The sequence below is a fragment of the Carassius auratus genome, chromosome 45 (genome assembly GCF_003368295.1).
Source record: "Carassius auratus strain Wakin chromosome 45, ASM336829v1, whole genome shotgun sequence".
Classification (NCBI taxonomy): Eukaryota; Metazoa; Chordata; class Actinopteri; order Cypriniformes; family Cyprinidae; genus Carassius; species Carassius auratus.
Genome location: NC_039287.1, coordinates 14563360 through 14583515, shown reverse-complemented (window position 1 = coordinate 14583515; position 20156 = coordinate 14563360). Strand labels below are relative to the sequence as shown.

Sequence of the window (20156 nt, the reverse complement as noted above, 5' to 3'; positions counted from 1 at the left end):
GCTCCAACCTTTATCAAACTCACCTGTCTGTAACCTTTTAGCAATCCTGAAGATCTTGATTAGTTTGTTCAGGTGTGTTTGATTAGGGTTGGAGGGCTAAACTCTTCAGGAAAGTGGACCACTGGGGCCAGAGTTGAGAACTTCTGCCCTAGAATGAACCAGAAACTGGCCAGAGCACCTGAACAGCCAGTTAAAATAACCTAGCAACTCGCCAAAACCACACTCTTGCAACCACCTAGCAATGCACTGGTAATCTGCTGACTGTACAGTCATGTTAAAGTTTACAACTTTAACTATTTGAATGGTGAAATTAGACTCTGCCAAGCCAATATCAGACTGCTCAACAAATCTTACTTTTATAGTTTATTTTGAGTTGGTTGCAATCCTTAACACATGAAAATAGCATTTTCAATATGTTTGAATTTGTTTATTATTTCATTTAAAGAGGGCGGATGACAGCTGCAGTACACTTATAAAAACAATATGTTATTGTGTTGGTGTGGATTCTTATTTATTTATTTATTTTTGCTGTTGTTAACAGTTCATAGCCATTATAAAAAAAAAAAAAATGTAATGCTATTTTCATGAGTCAAGGAATGCAAACTGTCTATAAACTCAAATAAAACTAGAAAATCAAGGTTTGTTGAGAAAGTTTTTGAATTTTGAATGTTGGTTTGACAAAGTCTAATCTCCAAATCAAAAATAGTTCCAAGCTTTTACAGGATGTTCAGTCAGGCAGATTAGCAGGTGGTTGCAAAAGTGTTTGGTTGGTTACCAGGATGTGGTTAAACTAATAGATATTGGTCTTGGTGTAAATAGGCCTTAACTCTGGCCAATTTTATGGTCGGTTAGGGAGGTATCTGGTGTTTATGATGAAATGTTCAGCAGAAATTCATCAGTTTCCTCGAATGTGTTGGTCTTCTATTTCTTCATGCTGGTAACCTTATTTGCACTTTATAAATCTTTCCTTTCACCTTCAAAAATCTAAATTATATTATTCAGTTTTTTTAAATAGTTATGTAGTAGTAGTTTATATACATATGTAAATGCATATATTTAACCTACAATTCTGTAAAATGTATCTAGTATTGCATGACAATGAGTTTAAGTGACATGACATTCAGCCAAGTATGGTGACCCATACTCAGAATTCAACCCATCCAAAGTGCACACACACAGCAGTCAACACACACAAACCACGAACACACACCCGGAGCAGCGGGCAGCCATTCATGCTGCGGCGCCAGGGGAGCAGTTGGGGGTCCGGGGCCTTGCTCAAGAGCACCTGAAGTCATGGTATTGCCAGCCCGAGATTTGAACCCACAGCCCTAGGGTTAGGAGTTAAACTCTCTAACCACTAGGCCATGACTTTATTAGCTGTAAGCTGTTGTGTATAAAGTAGCTGTGTGCCAATTTATAAAGCATCATGAGGGTTACATGTCAGATTTGAACCGACAACCCTAGGGTTAGGAGTTAAACTCTCTAACCACTAGGCCATGACTTTATTAGCTGTAAGCTGTTGTGTATAAAGTAGCTGTGTGCCAATTTATAAAGCATCATGAGGGTTACATGTCAGATGCAGCCAAGGCCATATGAAGGGGTTTCTACTGATGTGGAGGCAGATTCTGATAACTCTGAAATAGATGGACAACAAGGTAGAAACTGATGAAACTGTGATTTAGTTGAAAGCATATGACTGAAATATCTATGTAGAAGTCTTATGACAAAAAAAAGGCTGATGAAACTGTATCAGCAAGCAAAATATTGAAAACATTTCTTCATTGCCAGCCAGTTACACTTGCACAATTATGTGGTTTCATACACAAATCATACTGTGTAAAGAATGATACATGTTCTTAATCCAGATATGAAAGAAAAGATTTGAGCTTTTATGTCAGTTTGCTGATGTTGAAGGTTGTCATTTGTTATTTTAAAATAATTCAGTCTTCCAGCACCTGACAGCTTTGATCAAATCTTCAAGTAAAGGAGATGCTTTTGCAGGTGTAAAACCCTTTCAACTGTCAAAGTGGGTTGTGAAGGGCTTTAAGGCTCTATAAATAATCAGATGCTTTCGTTCTGTTATTCAGGAAAGATTAGAGGAATTACAAGGTTGCTGCTGGGAATGCTACAGGAAAAGCAATCAGCTGCAAAATAACACAGTGGACACTGTGTTTAGATACATCACGAAGCCCAAGGCCTAAATTACAGACTATCAGAGTCTGAGTCAAATGTCATGGGAGGAAACTGAGGAAATACTGATATAAGATCAAATGCCATATATGAACTGATGTTCTGCTCCAATTCTAAAAAATATCATCACATTATGTTTATCTCTGAGATCTGGCAAATCTTCAAAAAACAATTTATTTTCCAGTTGGGACTAAAGAGTCAGCAGCTGATATCACACATCATCAGAAGTTTTATTCCATGAAGCGCCGTAGAGCAGAACTTGCTCATTTCAACTCCAAACTCACATGTTCCCAACAAGCCAGCGGGGACCAAAATGTTTGTTTTTAATAGTTAATCATGTGAACATTATTTCTGATGGTGTAAAAGTGAACAGTCAAATTATACTGGAACACTGCAGAGAATAGCCTCTGAATTGAATTAGCAGAGACTCAGAAACACTCCAATTCCAGTAAGCACTTAGTCTGCTTGCCAAGACCATTACTTCTGAATTTGAACCACTAAAATAAATGTAATACCTTTGGCACATATTCACTGGAGGAACCCAATGAACTTCTCAGCAGTGTTGACTCAATGAATGGTTTGAGTCATGAAGACACCTCCCAACCAGACATGGCTGGTTTATGGCAGTTTCACATCACAAGCCTAACTGGGAAAATCACTAGATCACCTGACTACAAGTCTAAACTTTTCACACATCATCACTGAGAATTTAGTATGGAGTGTATATCATCATACCACCTGCATGAAAATGCTCCTGGCAACAATATCAAAATATTTACATTGTAACAGTGAGACACCAAGTGAATGGAGCCAATCCATCAACAGCTTACGAAACTTTACTAATCAAATAACTAATCTTTTCTCATGTGAAGTTATATCCCATTTTACAAATTCTGTCCATTGATCTGAATAGTGTTAAACTACCAAAACTAAATTGGTTGACAATAAATAAGCAGACCATTCTTCACTATTTCTAAAACAGATTTGTCATTGTTTACCTCACTATCACTACTATTGTCTGCCAGTAAAATGCCAAAGAAAAATGTGTCAGCCACCGAGATTCCAGTTACAACTGGTTTGTGCCAAGTAGGTTAAAAGCCCTTATTGGCTAATGTCAAGAGAATGCTTGAATAGAAAACAATAATCACTTCAACTAAATTTGCCCCAGAAAGGTGAGTAAGGGGGTAATGGTCTTTAGTGCAGTTGTATGAACTACTTAATGAAATAGAAGTGAGTTGGCAGCGTAGAACTGACTTGAAGTTAAATATTTTAATGCTCATAAAGGCATCTTAAAGGTACAATTTGTAAGATATTTGCAGTAAAATATCCAGAAACCACTAGGCTAGTGTTATATATTTTGTCCAGCTGATTACTAACAATATCTCTAATGTTTTCAACTACTTGAAAATTATGAGAAAATTCCCATTCTAAACAGTGACACTGGGCAGTGCAGTCGCCTGTCAATGACATTAGTTACTCTTTGTTACAGCCTTTACTGACGTCGAAACCACATGACAACAGTGTCGTGGACAAATGCGGAAGTACTGTCTAGCGTCCAGCAAACCACTAGCTTGCTTCAAGCAGTTCCTTATTTACTTCTTCTTGCGCGTTTTATGGTGGATTGTGTTACTTATTTATGAAACATAATAACTGTTTACCGTCTGCCGCTGGTTCTGTCAACAAGGACAGCTCCCGTAAACGTAAGCGTAAGGCCAACCAGAGAAAGAGCGAGGATCAATATCGGTGTTGTATTTTCTAGATTGAGAGAGCTTCGTGACAAACTTCAACTAGAAAAAGATGCCGATCTCACTTGTGTTTTACTCGACAGGTGATTTATGTTGATTGAAATCTTTACAGAAAACATATGCTATTATAACGATCAACAAGCTTAGTATTATTGGGCATACACGCCAAACGCGTGGCATCGCGTCTCTAGACCCGTGCGAGGACGCGTCTGATCCATAGTCTGATCGCGTCTTTGCATTGACTTTGTATGTAATCTACTCGCGCAAATCGTTGAACTCGCGTTTGCTATATATATGCCCAATTATTGTGTTTGAATGTAAACGAGTGTATATATTTGTTGAACGAGTGGTAATCGTTTTCATATCGTCTGATTGATGGCCGTCAGCAGTTGGGTAGAAGACAACAAATTACAAACCCATTATTCCATGCTCCTTCTTAGCATCATCAAACCAACCGATTGTTATTGTTTTGGTAGTGCGCCCTCTTGTGGCACGTCCTACAACCTGTACCTTTAACCCTGTGTGTAGCACTAGTATATGGATCATTATCAGTGTATAAGGCTGCTTCAAATACAGGATAAGCTTGTGAGAACAACAAATGAATCATGGGTAATAAATTATTAATGGAGGATTTCCATGTCTACAGAGAAATGTGGCATGACCACAGCCCTGTTTGTTCTTTGAGCTGTAAAGGATATGTTTTTTTGTTTGTTTGTTTGGTTGGTTGATTTTTTTATGAAAGTTTAATGTTTGGTTGATTTTTTTATGAAAGTTTAATGTTTCTATCTCACGTCACAGGCCCCCTGCCCTGATTCATTATGCAATGAACTGGACAGGTGATATGTGTCGTTACATGTGCTTTAGGTAAACTAAGTTAGTCTCTTATTGCCTGTTAAAACAGGATTTTCCAAGTTCATCATATTCTTCTTGCTTTACGGCAGATTACAGACTTTTTAACTGCATTACCGCCACCTATCTCTCAAATGTACCACTGAAATGCTATCTACAATCTCAATTAGGAGTGTCAATGGTCCATTTGAGAGATAGGTGACGGTAATGCATTTATAAGTCTGTGATCCGCTGTAAAGCAAGAAGAAGAAGACACCTCAGACGCCTGCTTGAGAACGCATTCAGGAAAGTTCTAGCTGTTTGCACATTGCATAAAATTATAAATACTGTTCAGTTTATTGCACAGACTGATCGTTTTGTGTGCTTACACATCAGTGTATTGTCATGAGCTACAGGGTTTAATTTGTTTTTTTTTATTTATTTTTATTTTATGTTTTGGCCGTGATCCCCATCCACTTACATTCTAAAACTGACAGACTGTAACGGCTTCAGTTAAAAATCTCAGTTTGTATTCTAAAAGAAACAAAGTCACCTACATATTGGATGCCCTGGGGGTAAGCAGATACACATCACATTTTCATTTTTGGGTGAATTGTCCCTTTAACAACACGTCAGATAATTTAACAATTCTGACTTAAATTATACTGTAACTGCTCAATGTAAGCTACTTGCTGTGAATTTGTTCTAAGCTTACTATGAAGTTGTAAGGCAAAGCACTTGGCAACTGCAGGAATATGAATATTATAATGCTAGTAATACACTGCAAGATAGACTCTGTACATTTATGCAGATAAAATAATTAAAAAAAACCATCAGTTTATGAATAATCCTTTAGTCTGGATGGTCCTGTGGAGTATTGCCTTCTTCTTCTAGTCTGAAACATGTCCATATTCTTGAAGACTTGGCAACAGTTTATCAACAGAATGTATTACAAAAAGTTTGCTAGAAGGAGTTAGTTAGAGAAAGTAACATAATCTATGTATGAAAAATAAATAAACCACAGCTTATGTTATTGCAGTCACAGCTCTGGAGCTGTGTAGGTAAAGTCTTTAAAATCATCCTGGTTGAAAGGGAAATGACTGTCATCAGTGGGTGTAAGACAGGGCTCCTCTTGAGTGAACTCCGGGTCAAAATTGTTCACATCCTCAATAGAATCCTACAAAGCAAAACAAAAATATATTTATCACCAATATTCACACTTTTCAAATTAATCGGTTATCGGTTTTTTTTCATGTCAAGTCTGCTGATAAATAAAGCATCTATAAAGAATAGAAATTCAGCAACAGCATTTCAAAGTAATAGTAATAAAAGATCTCGGAAATAGTAACAATAATATAATAATAAAATAATATAATATTATTATTAAAAAAGTTCTAATTTATACTGTTTAATCATAAATGTTGAATGTTAATACATTATTTTATCAAATAAATGAAAATGAAATAAAATAAACCTGTGATTAAAAATTAAATCTAAAGAAAATATATATCAGTCTCAGTCATAAAAGGCTATATCTGTCAGTGTCTATTGACAATGCATGCAGCTTAAAACAGAAGTTGTGTTGTAGGCTTACTATTCGAGGTATGAAAGGTGGTGTGATCTCTCGTCTGTTCAGCTTCTCCCAGTCAAGTCCTGAGAAGAATGGGTGCGCAGTGATGGCCGCTTCTCCTCCATCTCTATCCATGCATCCCAACCGACAAGCTGGGTCTCTAGTGAGTAACTGCATAGAGAGCAACAGAAATCTTTGTCATCTAGCATTCGAACACAGCACTTGAAAAGTGAGAACATGACTATTTAAAACTGAAAAGATACTTTTGGGGGCAACTTTCTCTTATACAGATCAACTAGAAGTGATATTTTTATGAAGAATCACTGGAAAAATACAACTTTGTCTTTTTACACTTTCACATTGGTCTTTGTCATACCGGTTTAGAAAGTTAACTGCACACAATACTGCACAGATCAGTGGCTTAAGCCCTGGGAAAGGAGACAGAACTATTAGGGATTTTACTCCACTAATGCGAGAAGACCTCTACTCAGGCACATTATGTTAATCCTTTTACCATGACACAGCTCTTTAACCCTTCATGAGGCACAATGGAGCTTATGTAATGAGACACAGAGGACAAGGACAGTCTGTGATACTGACATCTTTGGTCTTCTGAGGGGTTTAATTGGCAACAATGGCAGGTCTGCCCACAGATTGTGCTCTCCGCAGCATATTCGTTTCATGTTTACTGGTGCTTACATAGGAACAGCTGGCCAAAACCCACAGAACAGCCTCTCAGCCGCATTAGCCAAGAAACATGTTTACTTGAAACTCTTAAAGGAAGCCAGTTTGGAGTTTTTTTCTGGCGAGAACAGGAATCAGACCTTGCTTAAGACTAGTATAGAGTCTTGTTTCAGCATGAAGGCCTTGAGTAGTTTTGATATAAATGTTTTGGCAATGAGTGATAACAATAGAAAAGGAAGAGAGTTTTTTAATGAGATGTCACTACCAGGAAATTCACAGATTTCCCAACATAGCTGCCTGAGATGTAAGTCAATACACTGGGGTTGTGTCCTTAGAGTAAAAGTGAAGACATTTGTCCGGTAAAAGTCAGACAAATGTAGTTGTTGTGCAAAACAGTAGATTTCATTCAACTGGTGTTTGTGAGTGCATTGAAATCTGAAGTTATAATCGAGCTACATGGCTTTTTTTGTGTAAATAAGCTACAGACTTCATTGCTCTGGTTTTATTTAATTAGCATAACTGCCAAACAGTTCTGGTCCTTACAGTTTCACACACAGTTTGTGACATGTAGTCATAAACAAGGAGATTATTTTATTTCTGTGAAGACAGAATGTAGAATATATAATTAAATCTCTGAAGTTAAACTCATTATTGATTAAATACCTTTGTCTTTCAGCCATTGGCCAATTGTTGTCAGATTAATGTGTAATCACGCTGGATGAATCAGAGTTACAGTCACATTAAGTCTGCTAGTCTGATTTCACAAAAACCAAACTGGGGCAATTTTAAGACCATTTATAGAGACAGACTGATTTAGTCTGACTGAAATTAAACTATTAAAGCACTAGTAAACAACCTTCGTGCTTCATCAGTCTGATTTTTTTTTTTATGTTACTGAAGATCTAGACTCACTCCTCTAATGATGTCCTCTGCCTCATTGCTGAGCCAGGATGAATAAATGACCTCATCTTTGAGGATGCACTCAAACAGCTCGTCCTCAGTCTCTGCTTCAAACGGAGCATGACCCGACAGCATCTCATAAAGCAGCACACCCAGAGCCCACCAGTCCACTGATACACCATACGGCTCCTCCAGGATGATCTGAAAGAGACACAGCATAAACCATCTATACAGGAAGAAAACACACACACACACACACACACACATCTTTTCAAGCTTTCATTAGTGATGCTCACCTCAGGTGCAATATAATCTGGAGTCCCACAGAAGGTACTAGTGAGTTTTCCGTCACGTATATCCTCTTTGCACATGCCAAAATCTGCCAGTTTGCAGTGGCCTTCTCTGTCCAGAAGAATATTGTCCAGTTTAAGGTCCCTTTGATAGAAAAAGAAAACAGGATGACTTTATTACCATGTGGTACCATTCTACAAAATGTACTATTGGAAATAAAATGTAAGTATACGTTGAAGCATTAAAATACAAAAGCACATAACAAAATTTGTAAATTTTATTAAAATTAAAACTGGCAATATAAATATAAAAGCTAATTCAAAATACTATAATGGTATTGACACAGGGTGATAAGGTAATAACATTTTCCTTACACCTTGAATACATGAGTGTACAAATCTTATTTTCAAAAAGGTTTTTAAATATATTGGTGTTATGTTTTTTTTTTTTTACAAATAATTTTTTTATAATACTTTTTAATTTGACTAATTATAGAAATCATCTAGAATTTCTGTACTTAATCTGTGTAATTATGCAAAATTTAATTAAACATGTTAAATACATACTCTTAATACAATTATTGGTAGATAAAAGCCTTATTAAAGTCTTTAGAAAGGCAAAATATTTCATAAAAGGACTGAAGAATTTGTATAATTTTATTAATGAGGGGCGATTCTAGGATTTTTCTCAGCCCCACAAGAAGCCCCACTTGTTTCATCTCAAACAATTTATAAAAATGTTATTCTTGAATCAAGTAATGGGTACAAATAGAAAAGAGGGAGAAAGACAAGAAAATCAAAAAGATATCTTAACTTCCCGTACTTTATGAATAATTATCAAGAGCAGAGACATGCAGAGTCTCTCGTTCGCAGTGTCGGAGAATTGGCACTGGCAAAAATAACAGCGTGGCAGACTCACCAGCCCAGCCATCAGACAAAGCCAAAATCTGCAGCTGAAGAGCTGGGAGAAATATTTCAAGCCATGAAAAAATGAACAAGTCTGTCTTCTGCCCAGTCGACAGTGATATAACCGCATAGCCTCCTGTCTTCTCTAAGTAAAACAACATTTTCTCTCTCTTGCAATGTTGCAACATAAGTCTTCAAGCAACAACTATTCTGATAAATAATTAAATGGTTTATCAATTAGGCATAGTTCACCAAAAAAAAGTTATTTGCTTATAATCTACTCACCCTTCGGTCCATCTAAGAATTAGAGGAGTTTGTTTTTTCATCAGAACAGATTTGGAGAAATTTACATCACGTGCTCACCAGTGAATCCTCTGCAGTGAATGGGTGCCGTCAGAATGAGAGTCCAAATAGCTGATAAAAACATCACAATAATCCACAAGTATTCCATATGACTTCAGTTTTTTTTACTGGAGAATGCAATGTTATGAAGAGAGGACACTTAAAATGGATTTGTTCATAACATATGGCCTTTTTACTTCACAGGATGTTAATTGATGGACTGGAGTCATTTTTTATATATTTCTATCAACTTTCATTCATGGCACCCATTCACTACAAAGGATCCAATGGCAAGCAAGTGATGTAATGCTAAATTTCCGTAAATTTGTTGCGCTGAAGAAACCAACTCATCTACATATTGGATGGCATGAGGGTGAGTAAATGTTAATACATTTTTGGTGTGAAATGAAAACAACAGAAAGAGCTTCATTTCTGGTGCCCTTTTGGAAACCAGATGTCATTTAGCAACAGTGGATCAGTTTCAGAGGTCAATAAACACTCTGCATTTGCAGTTTCTCCAAACCTCTGAAAGAAACTGCTGAATTAGACTAAAACACTAAAACCTTTAATGGACTCCTCATTTCTGTCATGCACTCTCCGATCTTTTTGAATGAATCCGGTGTAGTCCAGTCCTCAGATTATAGCAGAGCCAGATTACACGGCATTACACAGCATTCTAATAAAGGATCGAGGGTAAGTAAGGTAAAGTGGAGAGGAACAGCCTGATGACTCAGAGGTCAAATTTAATCGTTGCACTGCTGGAATATAAAAGAGCCAGTTACAGGTGGTCCTGCAAAATCCACGTTGAAATGTTGTACTGGCCATGATGTAAATCATTTTTTATATTTATTTGGAATAATCTGTTTGCATATAATACTATACTGCACTTTGTAACAAACAAAGTCGTGTGATAAATCAGAGCAGTGTACAGGCCGCTCTCTCTCTCTCCCTCCCTCCTTCGCGCTCTCTGTTTGTCTAAGTAAACAGCTTACGAAATAACAGATCCATTGCATGCTGGGAAGGGCCATGACATCAGCTCAGGTCTCTGCACGCCTCAAATGTATCCACAGTCCTCTTACACTACAATACTGCCATCTTCCCCAGGAATCTTTATTATTCTCCCAATAAATATCATTTCACAGAAGTGGTAATTTTATAATTACCCTAAAATAATTCGCTTTAAAGCCCAATAAAATCAAAAGGAAAGGCGAGAATGGCTATCAAGGGGGCCATACGATTGTAAAGACGACAAGGGGTCAAGGAAAGTTCGCGGGCATTCTCGAAAAGTTCCCGCAGGGAAGCTCGTAAATGCCACAAACATCTCTTAAGCAAGAAAGCAGTTAGTCAGATGTGTTTATATTTGGGCTTGGCTCTGTTACAGGGCTGGATCAGAAACCTTACTCAGGTAGGCAAAGGTCAGGTGATTACAGCCAGGAAGAGCGCAATGTCCCGGCCGGGAAAAGGAAGCGAGGGGTGGAGACTGTCTGTAAATTCTGATTAAGTGTGTCAGGACATGCACAGACAAGATTTCCCAGGCCAAACACATACGTGTCAAAGCCAACAAAAAGGGAATTCAGTATTTTTTTTTTTACATTATACCTGCAAGGAAAGATAAGCTATTACTTCCACATCTATCTCAACGATAATGTAAAGACAGGAGATGTGTGACATTAAAATGGTCCACAGTATTCCTCACCTGTAAATGATGCCTTTGGAGTGAAGGAACATAAGGGCCAAAATGATCTCTGCGGCATAAAACCGTGCTCGTGGCTCATCAAAACGCCTGCACTTCTGGATGTGGAACATGAGGTCACCACCATTCACAAACTCCATGACAAAGAATAACCGCTCCTGAGAAATGAATAGCACAGGTTAAGCATACCCACGGAAAACATGTCCAAATATGAGATAATATCTAAACTTGTATATATATATTCAATATGTAAAACCAGCAAACAGCATTCTTTTTTGTATTAAGCTTATACAAAAGCCAGCATCATTATTAAGAAGACATAGACTTGGCTTAACAATGTAATAAATTTGTAGTAAAGAGGATAAAACTAAGTTTACATGTGTCCATAGATTACTGACAATAGAACACTCCTAAAACATATGAAAAAAAGTAACTTCTGATGCAGTATTACAGATATGGCAGTTGTAATTTGGTTGTAGTTTCATTTTGAGTCTTTTGTAAAGAGTTATATATGCTCTGTGAATAACTTTAAAATGAATAAGACGATGAGTCATGTTTTTAGAGGTTAAACTGAGGTTAGACCACAACCTCTCCCAGTCAACAGATAGTTGAATTAAGGTCAGATAGTTCCCGATTCCAAACAGATTTGATAGAAAGAGATGTTTCAATGCAATCACTAATTTCACTATATATTAAGGAAACAGTTGGTCGACCAGAAGATGGTGAAATCCAAGTTAATAGGAGATTTCCAATGAACTCCATATGCTTTGAGAGCAGAACATAACTGAAAAACGACAAAATATAAGGACGCTGGTAAACAGAACTTAATTCTTAATGCCTGAAACAAACAAAGGCCTTAGTCATCATATAAATCACTTCACGTGTTTGTGCCTAAAGAAGACCAAGATGGTTGGAAAAATAGATGAAAAGAATTAGATTGTGCCATAACGGTGCACTGTTACAGAAATTGAAGGGTCCTCCCATCAGACGTTCAACCGTTTTCCAGATTCTAATAGAATTAGTTATAACCAGTCTGAATTTGTAATTATCACCTTTTTTCACTGTGCCAGCAAATAAAATATCTTGAAGTCTGTTTGGTTAACCTTGTCAGCTTCAATCACTCTCCATAAACTTTAGATTGAGGGTCAAACCCAAGTATGAAGAGCTTTCAATTGGAACAACCAATAATATACTTCACAATTTGGTACAGCCAGTCTTCCTGCACATACATGCTGCAACATGGTAAGTTTGATTCTGGCGCTTACCATTCCAGATAAAACGTGAAAGTATATAATTTATCTCCTTAAAGTAACCTGGAGGTGGAGAGAGTTGTAGCATTGAGAAAAGAAAGTTAAGCCGAGGAAACAAATTCATTTGAGCTGTGGAGATTTTACCTTGAAGAGTATTCCGTCTTTGAAAGTCACTTTTGAACTTAACTAGAATAGTATTGAAATTGTCTCTGACAATTGTATGTATTTTTATGTTTAAACCCCAAATAAGTGAAATAATTTTTAATAAGAGTAAATTGGGGGACCAGAATAATTAAACTTAACATTGTTAATTGCCATTAAAGAGGATTTGGTTCAGTTTATCTTGTATCCTGACAAACCAAAACATTATGCCTAAGCAAAGTCCCGTAAACCACATACGTGTGTGTGTGTGTGTGTTAGAGAGAGAGAGAGAGAGAGAGAGAGAGATGTTTGCAGCTTTTGTGGTCAGGAAATGTAAAATGTAGACAGAAATCTTGCATCACTTCCCTTTAACAATCCCCCACACTTTTACTGAGTCGCTCTGGAAACCATACTTCTCTTCAGCAGGAAGTGATTACTGTTCCACACATGTTATTCTAAACAAGTGGCTCCATCTACTGTATCCATTTGGTATTACAATAGTCATCACTCATTTAGATGATTTTTAAAAGATCGTATTCTAGAGGGTTATTTTAAATTATGCTCCCAGAAAGTAATCTTATTAAGTAGCATCTAGTTTTCAGTAACATTTCTTGTAACTGAACCTACTGCTATTTAGCTGTCAGATTTTTACCCCCAAGTAACATTATTATGAAATGAAACTGTTTCAGCAGACTGATGATAAAATCTAAAAAAGATTTTAACATGAAGTCAAGGGTTTTTGTCAAATTGCATTGTGTTTCCTGGTTGATTGAGATAAATGAAGCATCTACAAAATTCAACAAACTTTTCAGGAAAAATCAGGGTCACAGAAATCGGTCTCTACTGCTCGTCTATCGTGATTTCTTCATCGCTCACATTACAGATTATCTACCCGAGAACATGTAAACATTGCATTAAATTCAACCCGGATCGGATTACTATGATCGGCATTTGCTCTGGGGTTTTCAGCTGAAGGCTGTTTGAGGAAACACACTGAATTCAAAGTGCCCTCTAAGAAAAAAGTAAATCTGTAGAACACAATCCAGTGTAATTTTCTGCAGAGACATTATCAGTTAAGTAACATTCAACCCTACAACACAATACATGTGTAATTAAAATTTTGGGAAAAATACTGAGAAAAAATAAAAATAAAGCAATACAGAAAATTCCTACATATGTATAGAGGTAAATAATTACAATATGAAAAGCTATTTAACACTTTGAAACTATCTGTGGACTCTCACCGCAGTATGAAAGCAGTAGTAGAGCTGTGTAAGAAATGGATGCTGGTGGGCCAGAGTCAGCACTCTCTTCTCAATCATGGTTGCTTCCACATCATCTTCCTGCAGTATGACATCCTTTTTCAGCATTTTTACAGCGAACACCCTGTGGTCACTTTTTAGACGAGCCAACATCACCTACATACACACATATACAATTATAGACTTCTGTGGGTTGAAAGCGCATGTATGGATTACAAATACACTTTTAAAAATACAAAAGAGGGTTTTGCAGCGATGCCACAGAACTATTTCCTTCTTAGTGTTAAGAACATTTAAAAAATCTGAATAAAGTGCCAATAAAGAAGATTTCTTTTTAAGGGTGTACGGCTGAACTGCTATCGGAATTGACATTTGTAAGACATAGTGAGACTTGATAATGATCAAATGCAGTAAATGTAATGGGGTATAGCTGCGTAAGTGATATCAGTTTGCCGGGCTGCCAAATTTTCAGTTCAACTTGGAGTAAGAACAGAGGGTGTGGTGGGGTGGGGGGTTAGGTAGGGGTTGTTTTGTAAAAAAAAAAAAAAATATAGGTAATTAACCTTGATGACTGGTACTTTGTTTTTATCCTAAAATTATGTAAAATAACTGTTGCAATGCTTCAAAACAAATAACGTTTCACCAAAACAAAAAAAAAGTGCACATACACAGCATTCTTAAGACTTGATGGCTGCTCTGTCAATTCTTCGTCATCAGTTAGGAACCTAGGTGTGCTATTTGACCCCATTTTTTCCTTAGAAAGCCACGTTTCTAGCATTTGTAAAACTGCATTTTTCCATCTCAAACATATATCTAAATTACGGCCTATGCTCTCAATGTCAAATGCAGGAATGTTAATCCATGCATTTATGACCACAAGGTAAGATTATTGTAATGCTTTATTGGGTGGTTGTTCTGCACGCTTCGTAAACAAAACTCCAGCTAGTCCAAAGTGCAGCAGCAAGAGTTCTTCCTAGAACCAGGAAGTATGACCATATTAGCCCGGTCCTGTCATCGCTGCATTGGCTCCCTATCAAACGTCGTATAGATTTTAAAATATTGCTTATTACTTATAAACCCGATGTTACCTCAGTATTTGAATGAGCTCTTGTTACATTAATCCTCTACGTCCGCTACGTTCTCAAAACTCAGGCAATTTGATAATACCTAAATCAACTGCGGGCGGCAGATCCTTTTCCTATTTAAACTCTGGAATAACCTACCTTACACTGTTCGGGAGGCAGACACACTCTTGCAGTTTAAATCTAGATTAAAGACCCATCTCTTTAACCTGGCTTACACATAACATATGTTTATAATATCCAAATCCATTAAAGGATTTTTAGGCTGCATTAATTAGGTAAACCGGAACAGGGAACATTTCCTGTAGCACCTGATGTACTTTCTACATCATTAAAAGAATGGCATCTATGCTAATATTAGTCTGTTTCTCTCTTATTCCCAGGTCACCGTAGCCACCAGATCCAGTCTGTATCCAGATCAGAGGTAAGCTGTCGCCTCTGGCTTGCTTAGTTGGGGTCACTTCATCTACAGCGATATCGTTGACTTGATTGCAAATAAATGCACAGACACTTTAAAATTTAAACTGAACTGAGATGACATCACTGAATTCAATGATGAACTGCTTTTAACTGTCATTTTGCATTATTGACACACTGTTTTCCTAATGAATGTTGTTCAGTTGCTTGACGCAATGTATTTAGTTTAAAGTGCTATATAAATAAAGGTGATTTGACTTGACTTTATAATCACTAAAAAGCTGTCACTCACTTTAGTTCATCCCTGATCTCACAACATTCTGTTATAATCAACTACACTGCACAATGAGTCTCTTATTTACATTGTGTATAAACTTGTTTCAATGAGAGGATTCTTGAGCATGCAGAACTCCGGAGTCTTAAAAAAATCCAGAATTCGGAGAATTCGGAGTGAATTTTGAATAGCTTGAACACAACGGCCAATCAGAGGTGTTAAAAAAAATCAACAGATATATCTGTGATTGGCTGCAATGCCCAACGCAACAAAAACAGTGTAAACAGAAACTTTTATTGCTGTCCAGAGCGCAACACAAAAAATGCACTGGAGGGGTTGCCAAATCTGCTAATAACCCATTGTCACAGATTTAAGTGAACTGCTCTCTTGCTTTCGTTTGAGGGTGCTTTTCACTGCATGAGATAATGGTTGTGTGGCATGAGAGTGTGAAACCAGTGGTAATTGTCTGAGCCTCACACTGAATGAATGAGAGTTATGTGTGTGATGTGTCTCTCACCTTGCCAAAGCTGCCTTTTCCCAACACCTGCAAAAAACTGAAGTCTTCCAGAACAATTTTAACTGTGTCTTCCACTGGCTCCTCAAGCATTGTCTGTACGCTTTTAATGGAGTTCTGACCTCTTATTCCTGTCAAGGGCAGAGAAGTCTGAAAAAATAAACCAATATTTAACCAAACGCAAGTGTGGAGAACTATCTCATGAAATAAATATGCATTTAACAAAACCAAATATTCCCTGATAAGAGTTTTTTTTTCTATACAGTTCTTCTGACATTACCTCAGACTTGCGTTTGGAAAGCGTGTTGAGCATCCCAATCTCTGACAGTTTGCTGGCCAACTCAGCACTGTTCACCCCACAGTTAAGTGCAACATTCTGTTCACAGCGTTTGTGGATGTTCATCTTGCAACCTGGATAAACCCATGCCACACAGATGACAACTGCACTCTTGCATCTAATGTATTACAATGTATTTCAAGTCGAGTTAATATGTGCTTACTCTTGCATTGGAAACCCTGTTTTATCAGGCCATAAAGTAAAGATCCGCAGTGGTTACAGTACGTGGGAACTTTGTAGGTGTGCTCTCTAAACTGGTGGGGTATGTTGATGCCAAAGCCCTGTCTTTGGCCCTGTACACAAAATAATATGTATGTGGGAAATTGATCCAGAAGACACAATTTTGCCATCACAAATGCATTTACATATGCACACTCTTACCTCATTTGAATCTTTCTTCATTCGTGTACACTCAGTGACAACCAAATCATGACACCTCTTATGGACCACACATGCACACACTAGAGTAATGAGGCAAAAAAAAGTGAATGTTATTAATCCTTGTGCATGCAGTATGTTAAAGCATATGGGGAAATTATTATTCCACTAATATTATTATACATTCTCACCTTGACACTGATAACCTTGCTTTCCGAAAACACCCCTGGGGAACGATTACATATTTATAACCACTTGGAATAACATATATTAAGTGTGTCTGATTTGTTGATCGTTTTATGTGCATGAAGGTGTGCATTATTTCTGTGCAAGTCTCACCAGATGAAGTTTTTGCAATGGCAGCAAAAAGTAGGCTGGGGAAGGAAGGTTGCCATAAACTTATGTCCATAGACTTGGTGGACCTTTCTTTTCTTCAAAGCTTTTTGCCTTTCTCTAGTAAACGTTTTATGGCATCTCAGTCCATTCACAGCTTCATCTGAATTTGATGGCAACACTCAGTAAGCACAAATAAATTGCTGACAAAATTAAGTATAAAGTTAAAGTGTTGTGGGTAGGTACTAGTTTAATTGTTACGATCCTTATCATTTTTTTAAAAAACAGAATAAAACATTTCTATCAAAATTCTGTTCTATGATGGTACACCGGGTTTCATTTATAGCATAATTCTATTCAAATTACATAACTAATTACACATAACAATTGATTTTTAGATAATAATACAGTTATAATTAAAATAAAAAAATAAAATATCTAGTTGGCGAAAACAGCTAACCATCTGTAAAGGAGCCTGTGAGAGTGATGGAGATATAGACGCTTCCCTCTGGTTCCAGATTCACCTGGAAGAGGAGATGAGACTTTAAAAACTCACTAAACACAATATGATCAAATATCATTTGTGTCCAATATTTAACAGGCCTGATACATGGAGAACATATTTATCTCCTGCAAAAGCAAACTAAACAAAATTCATTTTTAAATCCAAAACATTTTAAAATACTTTTATTTAGTTCACAATGTGGTCGTATCAGCAGTGCATATATTGTGTTAGCATGGCCTCTTAAATATTTAAAACAAAGCACCAGATTTTTTTCACTGAGCTGATAACCCTGATCTTAAATGTGACACATTTAGGTAAATGGAAATGTTTTTAGAGTGAAGGATGTGGCTACTGTGTGACGTGGTTACCACTTAGCATAAAATAAAAATACTGTGAGCTCTTATTACTTAGTGAAAGCTTGTTTGATTTATTGCACAATAAATAACAACACTGTATAATGCAACTATTAAACTGGTATATTATCAGTCGTATCTCTAGTTAGTCACACTGACCTTCTATCACTGTCACAGTCATTCTATTATACCATCTTAGTAATTCATTCATTCATACTATCATTTAGCTTGCTCTGCCATGTGGGAGGAATTCCTGTAACACGAGGTAAGACAAGGAGAGCAGGACAAGCTGGTTCAGGGAGGCAAGTCCACAGCACGCACCACCAAACACAACAAGCTCTTAAGGGATGGAAGGTTTAAGTATTGAACCAACCACTTGAATAGTATTTAAACAGAAGAAAATTAAAAAAGGCCAACTAAGCATCTGATAGAACTCTTTTTCATTATTATTACATAAAACACACAATAAATAGGTTGGCAGTAAACCGCACATGAGAGATGCAAAGATAACTATTTCCTTGAGTAACTTTCGGCTGTGAAGTCGAACCGGAGGCTTAACACACAGCTGGCTTTAAAATTACACTTCAGATCATACAACCAAGTGGATATAATTACAAAATAACCATTTAAGCTCTGCTGATCACCATTTAAAGGTATTTTTAAGAGGTAAAACACAGGAGGGTTTCTAAGGGGTAGAGAACAATCCAGTTTGGTGAAGCAGCATGTCTGCATTGGTGGTACGTGAGTTTGCAAGCATATCCCCCACATACGGAGTGCAACAACCACATTTGCAAAATAACCAGCGCATTTTCTGTAAGCTATAATGTTGTGATTGTTAGGGCGGGAAACAGTGGCCATGAGAAATATGTTCTAAAACTTGAATACGATCCAAATGAGGCCTTATTCAAATACTACACATAATGTTATCATGTTCAGGGTCAAATTCCTGTAACCTTGAAAATTTTTAGTGTAATTTTAAACATGTTTTAGCATGAAACAATAACCTTAAACGCCCTCACCATCACATTTAAAAACAAACAAACAAATAATTAAATAAGATTCACAAGGACCTGATTTGACCAGATTTGAACACTTTGACTAAAGCAAAAGCAGAACACAAGTAGGTCTCTATCAAACCACACATCCCCGGTAACCATATAGATGCAAAATAATGCAATACCCTGGAAGTTTCCGTGATGCATGGTGGAGTGCAACATGTGGTTTTGAGCAAGACCTAGTTATAGCACAAATGAAAGTGACAGGACCCTTTTACAAGAACACGGATAGGCCTGTAGACAGGAAAGACTAAAACTGCAAGGAAAGAGGCCAATGGTTTTCACATCTTTCTTAGTTTGTATTTCATTGCACTTTGCAATGATTAGGGGGTTTCCAAGGATGTAGGCTGATTCTTCTTCTTTTTAATATTTTTTTAATAATTTAGTTTAATTTTAGAATGTTTATTTATATCCACACATAAGTAACAAAAAAAGTTCCACAACATTTCAATAAGTTAAAAAAGTCAGTTAACCTTGCGATAACTATAATTATTGTAAAACCCCTCTACATGCGGCAGCTGCATAAACATAGACACTGTTAAAGTAGATAGTTTAGTCTATTAATAATTGTTAATTACATTGTTAAAATGTATTATTATTATTATTACCATGTTAAATTTGTGGTTACTGGAGTTTTACTACAAATATTGGGATAACCTGTGGTTACTGTAATAGAACTATGGTTAATGTTTGTAAAAGGCTGCCAGGAAACTTTAGCATATTTTTTTCTGACAGATTCATTAACATCAATTACAGAATATGAAACAATCAGTTTGAACTTTTAACAACCAGTTTAAATAGATTTAATTGCACAAACTAGCCAATTTAAAATAAATATTACATGTACACAAAAGTTTGGGGTCAAACTTTTGTCATATTTTTTCTCATGCCCACCAAGGCTGCACTTCTTTGAAGAAGAAGAAGAAGAAAAAAAACAGTAGCAAGCAGCAATATTGTGAAATATAACAATTAAAAAGAACTATATTTTATTTTAATATATTTGAAAATTTAATTTAAAACGCATTTGATCAGAGCTGAATTTTCAGCATCATTTCTCCTGTCTTCAGAGTCACATGATCCTTTAGAAATATTTCTAATATAATTGCT

At 36.6% G+C, this 20156-nt stretch overlaps 1 protein-coding gene across 1 annotated transcript in view; it reads right to left on the bottom strand.

The window, feature by feature from the left end:
- Positions 1-5276: 5276 nt before the first annotated feature.
- The window catches only part of LOC113063369 (protein kinase C eta type-like), a 16097-nt gene continuing 1217 nt past the window's right edge, over positions 5277-20156 (bottom strand). Inside the window, exons 2-14 of the mRNA XM_026233697.1 lie at positions 17597-17660; positions 17143-17299; positions 16995-17029; positions 16807-16886; positions 16589-16718; positions 16369-16499; positions 16092-16238; positions 13784-13957; positions 11152-11306; positions 8214-8352; positions 7930-8118; positions 6358-6504; positions 5277-5940 (exon numbers count right to left, since the gene is read on the bottom strand). Of these exons, the coding sequence (XP_026089482.1) occupies positions 5803-5940; positions 6358-6504; positions 7930-8118; positions 8214-8352; positions 11152-11306; positions 13784-13957; positions 16092-16238; positions 16369-16499; positions 16589-16718; positions 16807-16886; positions 16995-17029; positions 17143-17299; positions 17597-17660 (1686 nt within the window). The 3' untranslated portion in view covers positions 5277-5802. The remainder of the gene's footprint in view (positions 5941-6357; positions 6505-7929; positions 8119-8213; positions 8353-11151; positions 11307-13783; positions 13958-16091; positions 16239-16368; positions 16500-16588; positions 16719-16806; positions 16887-16994; positions 17030-17142; positions 17300-17596; positions 17661-20156) is intronic.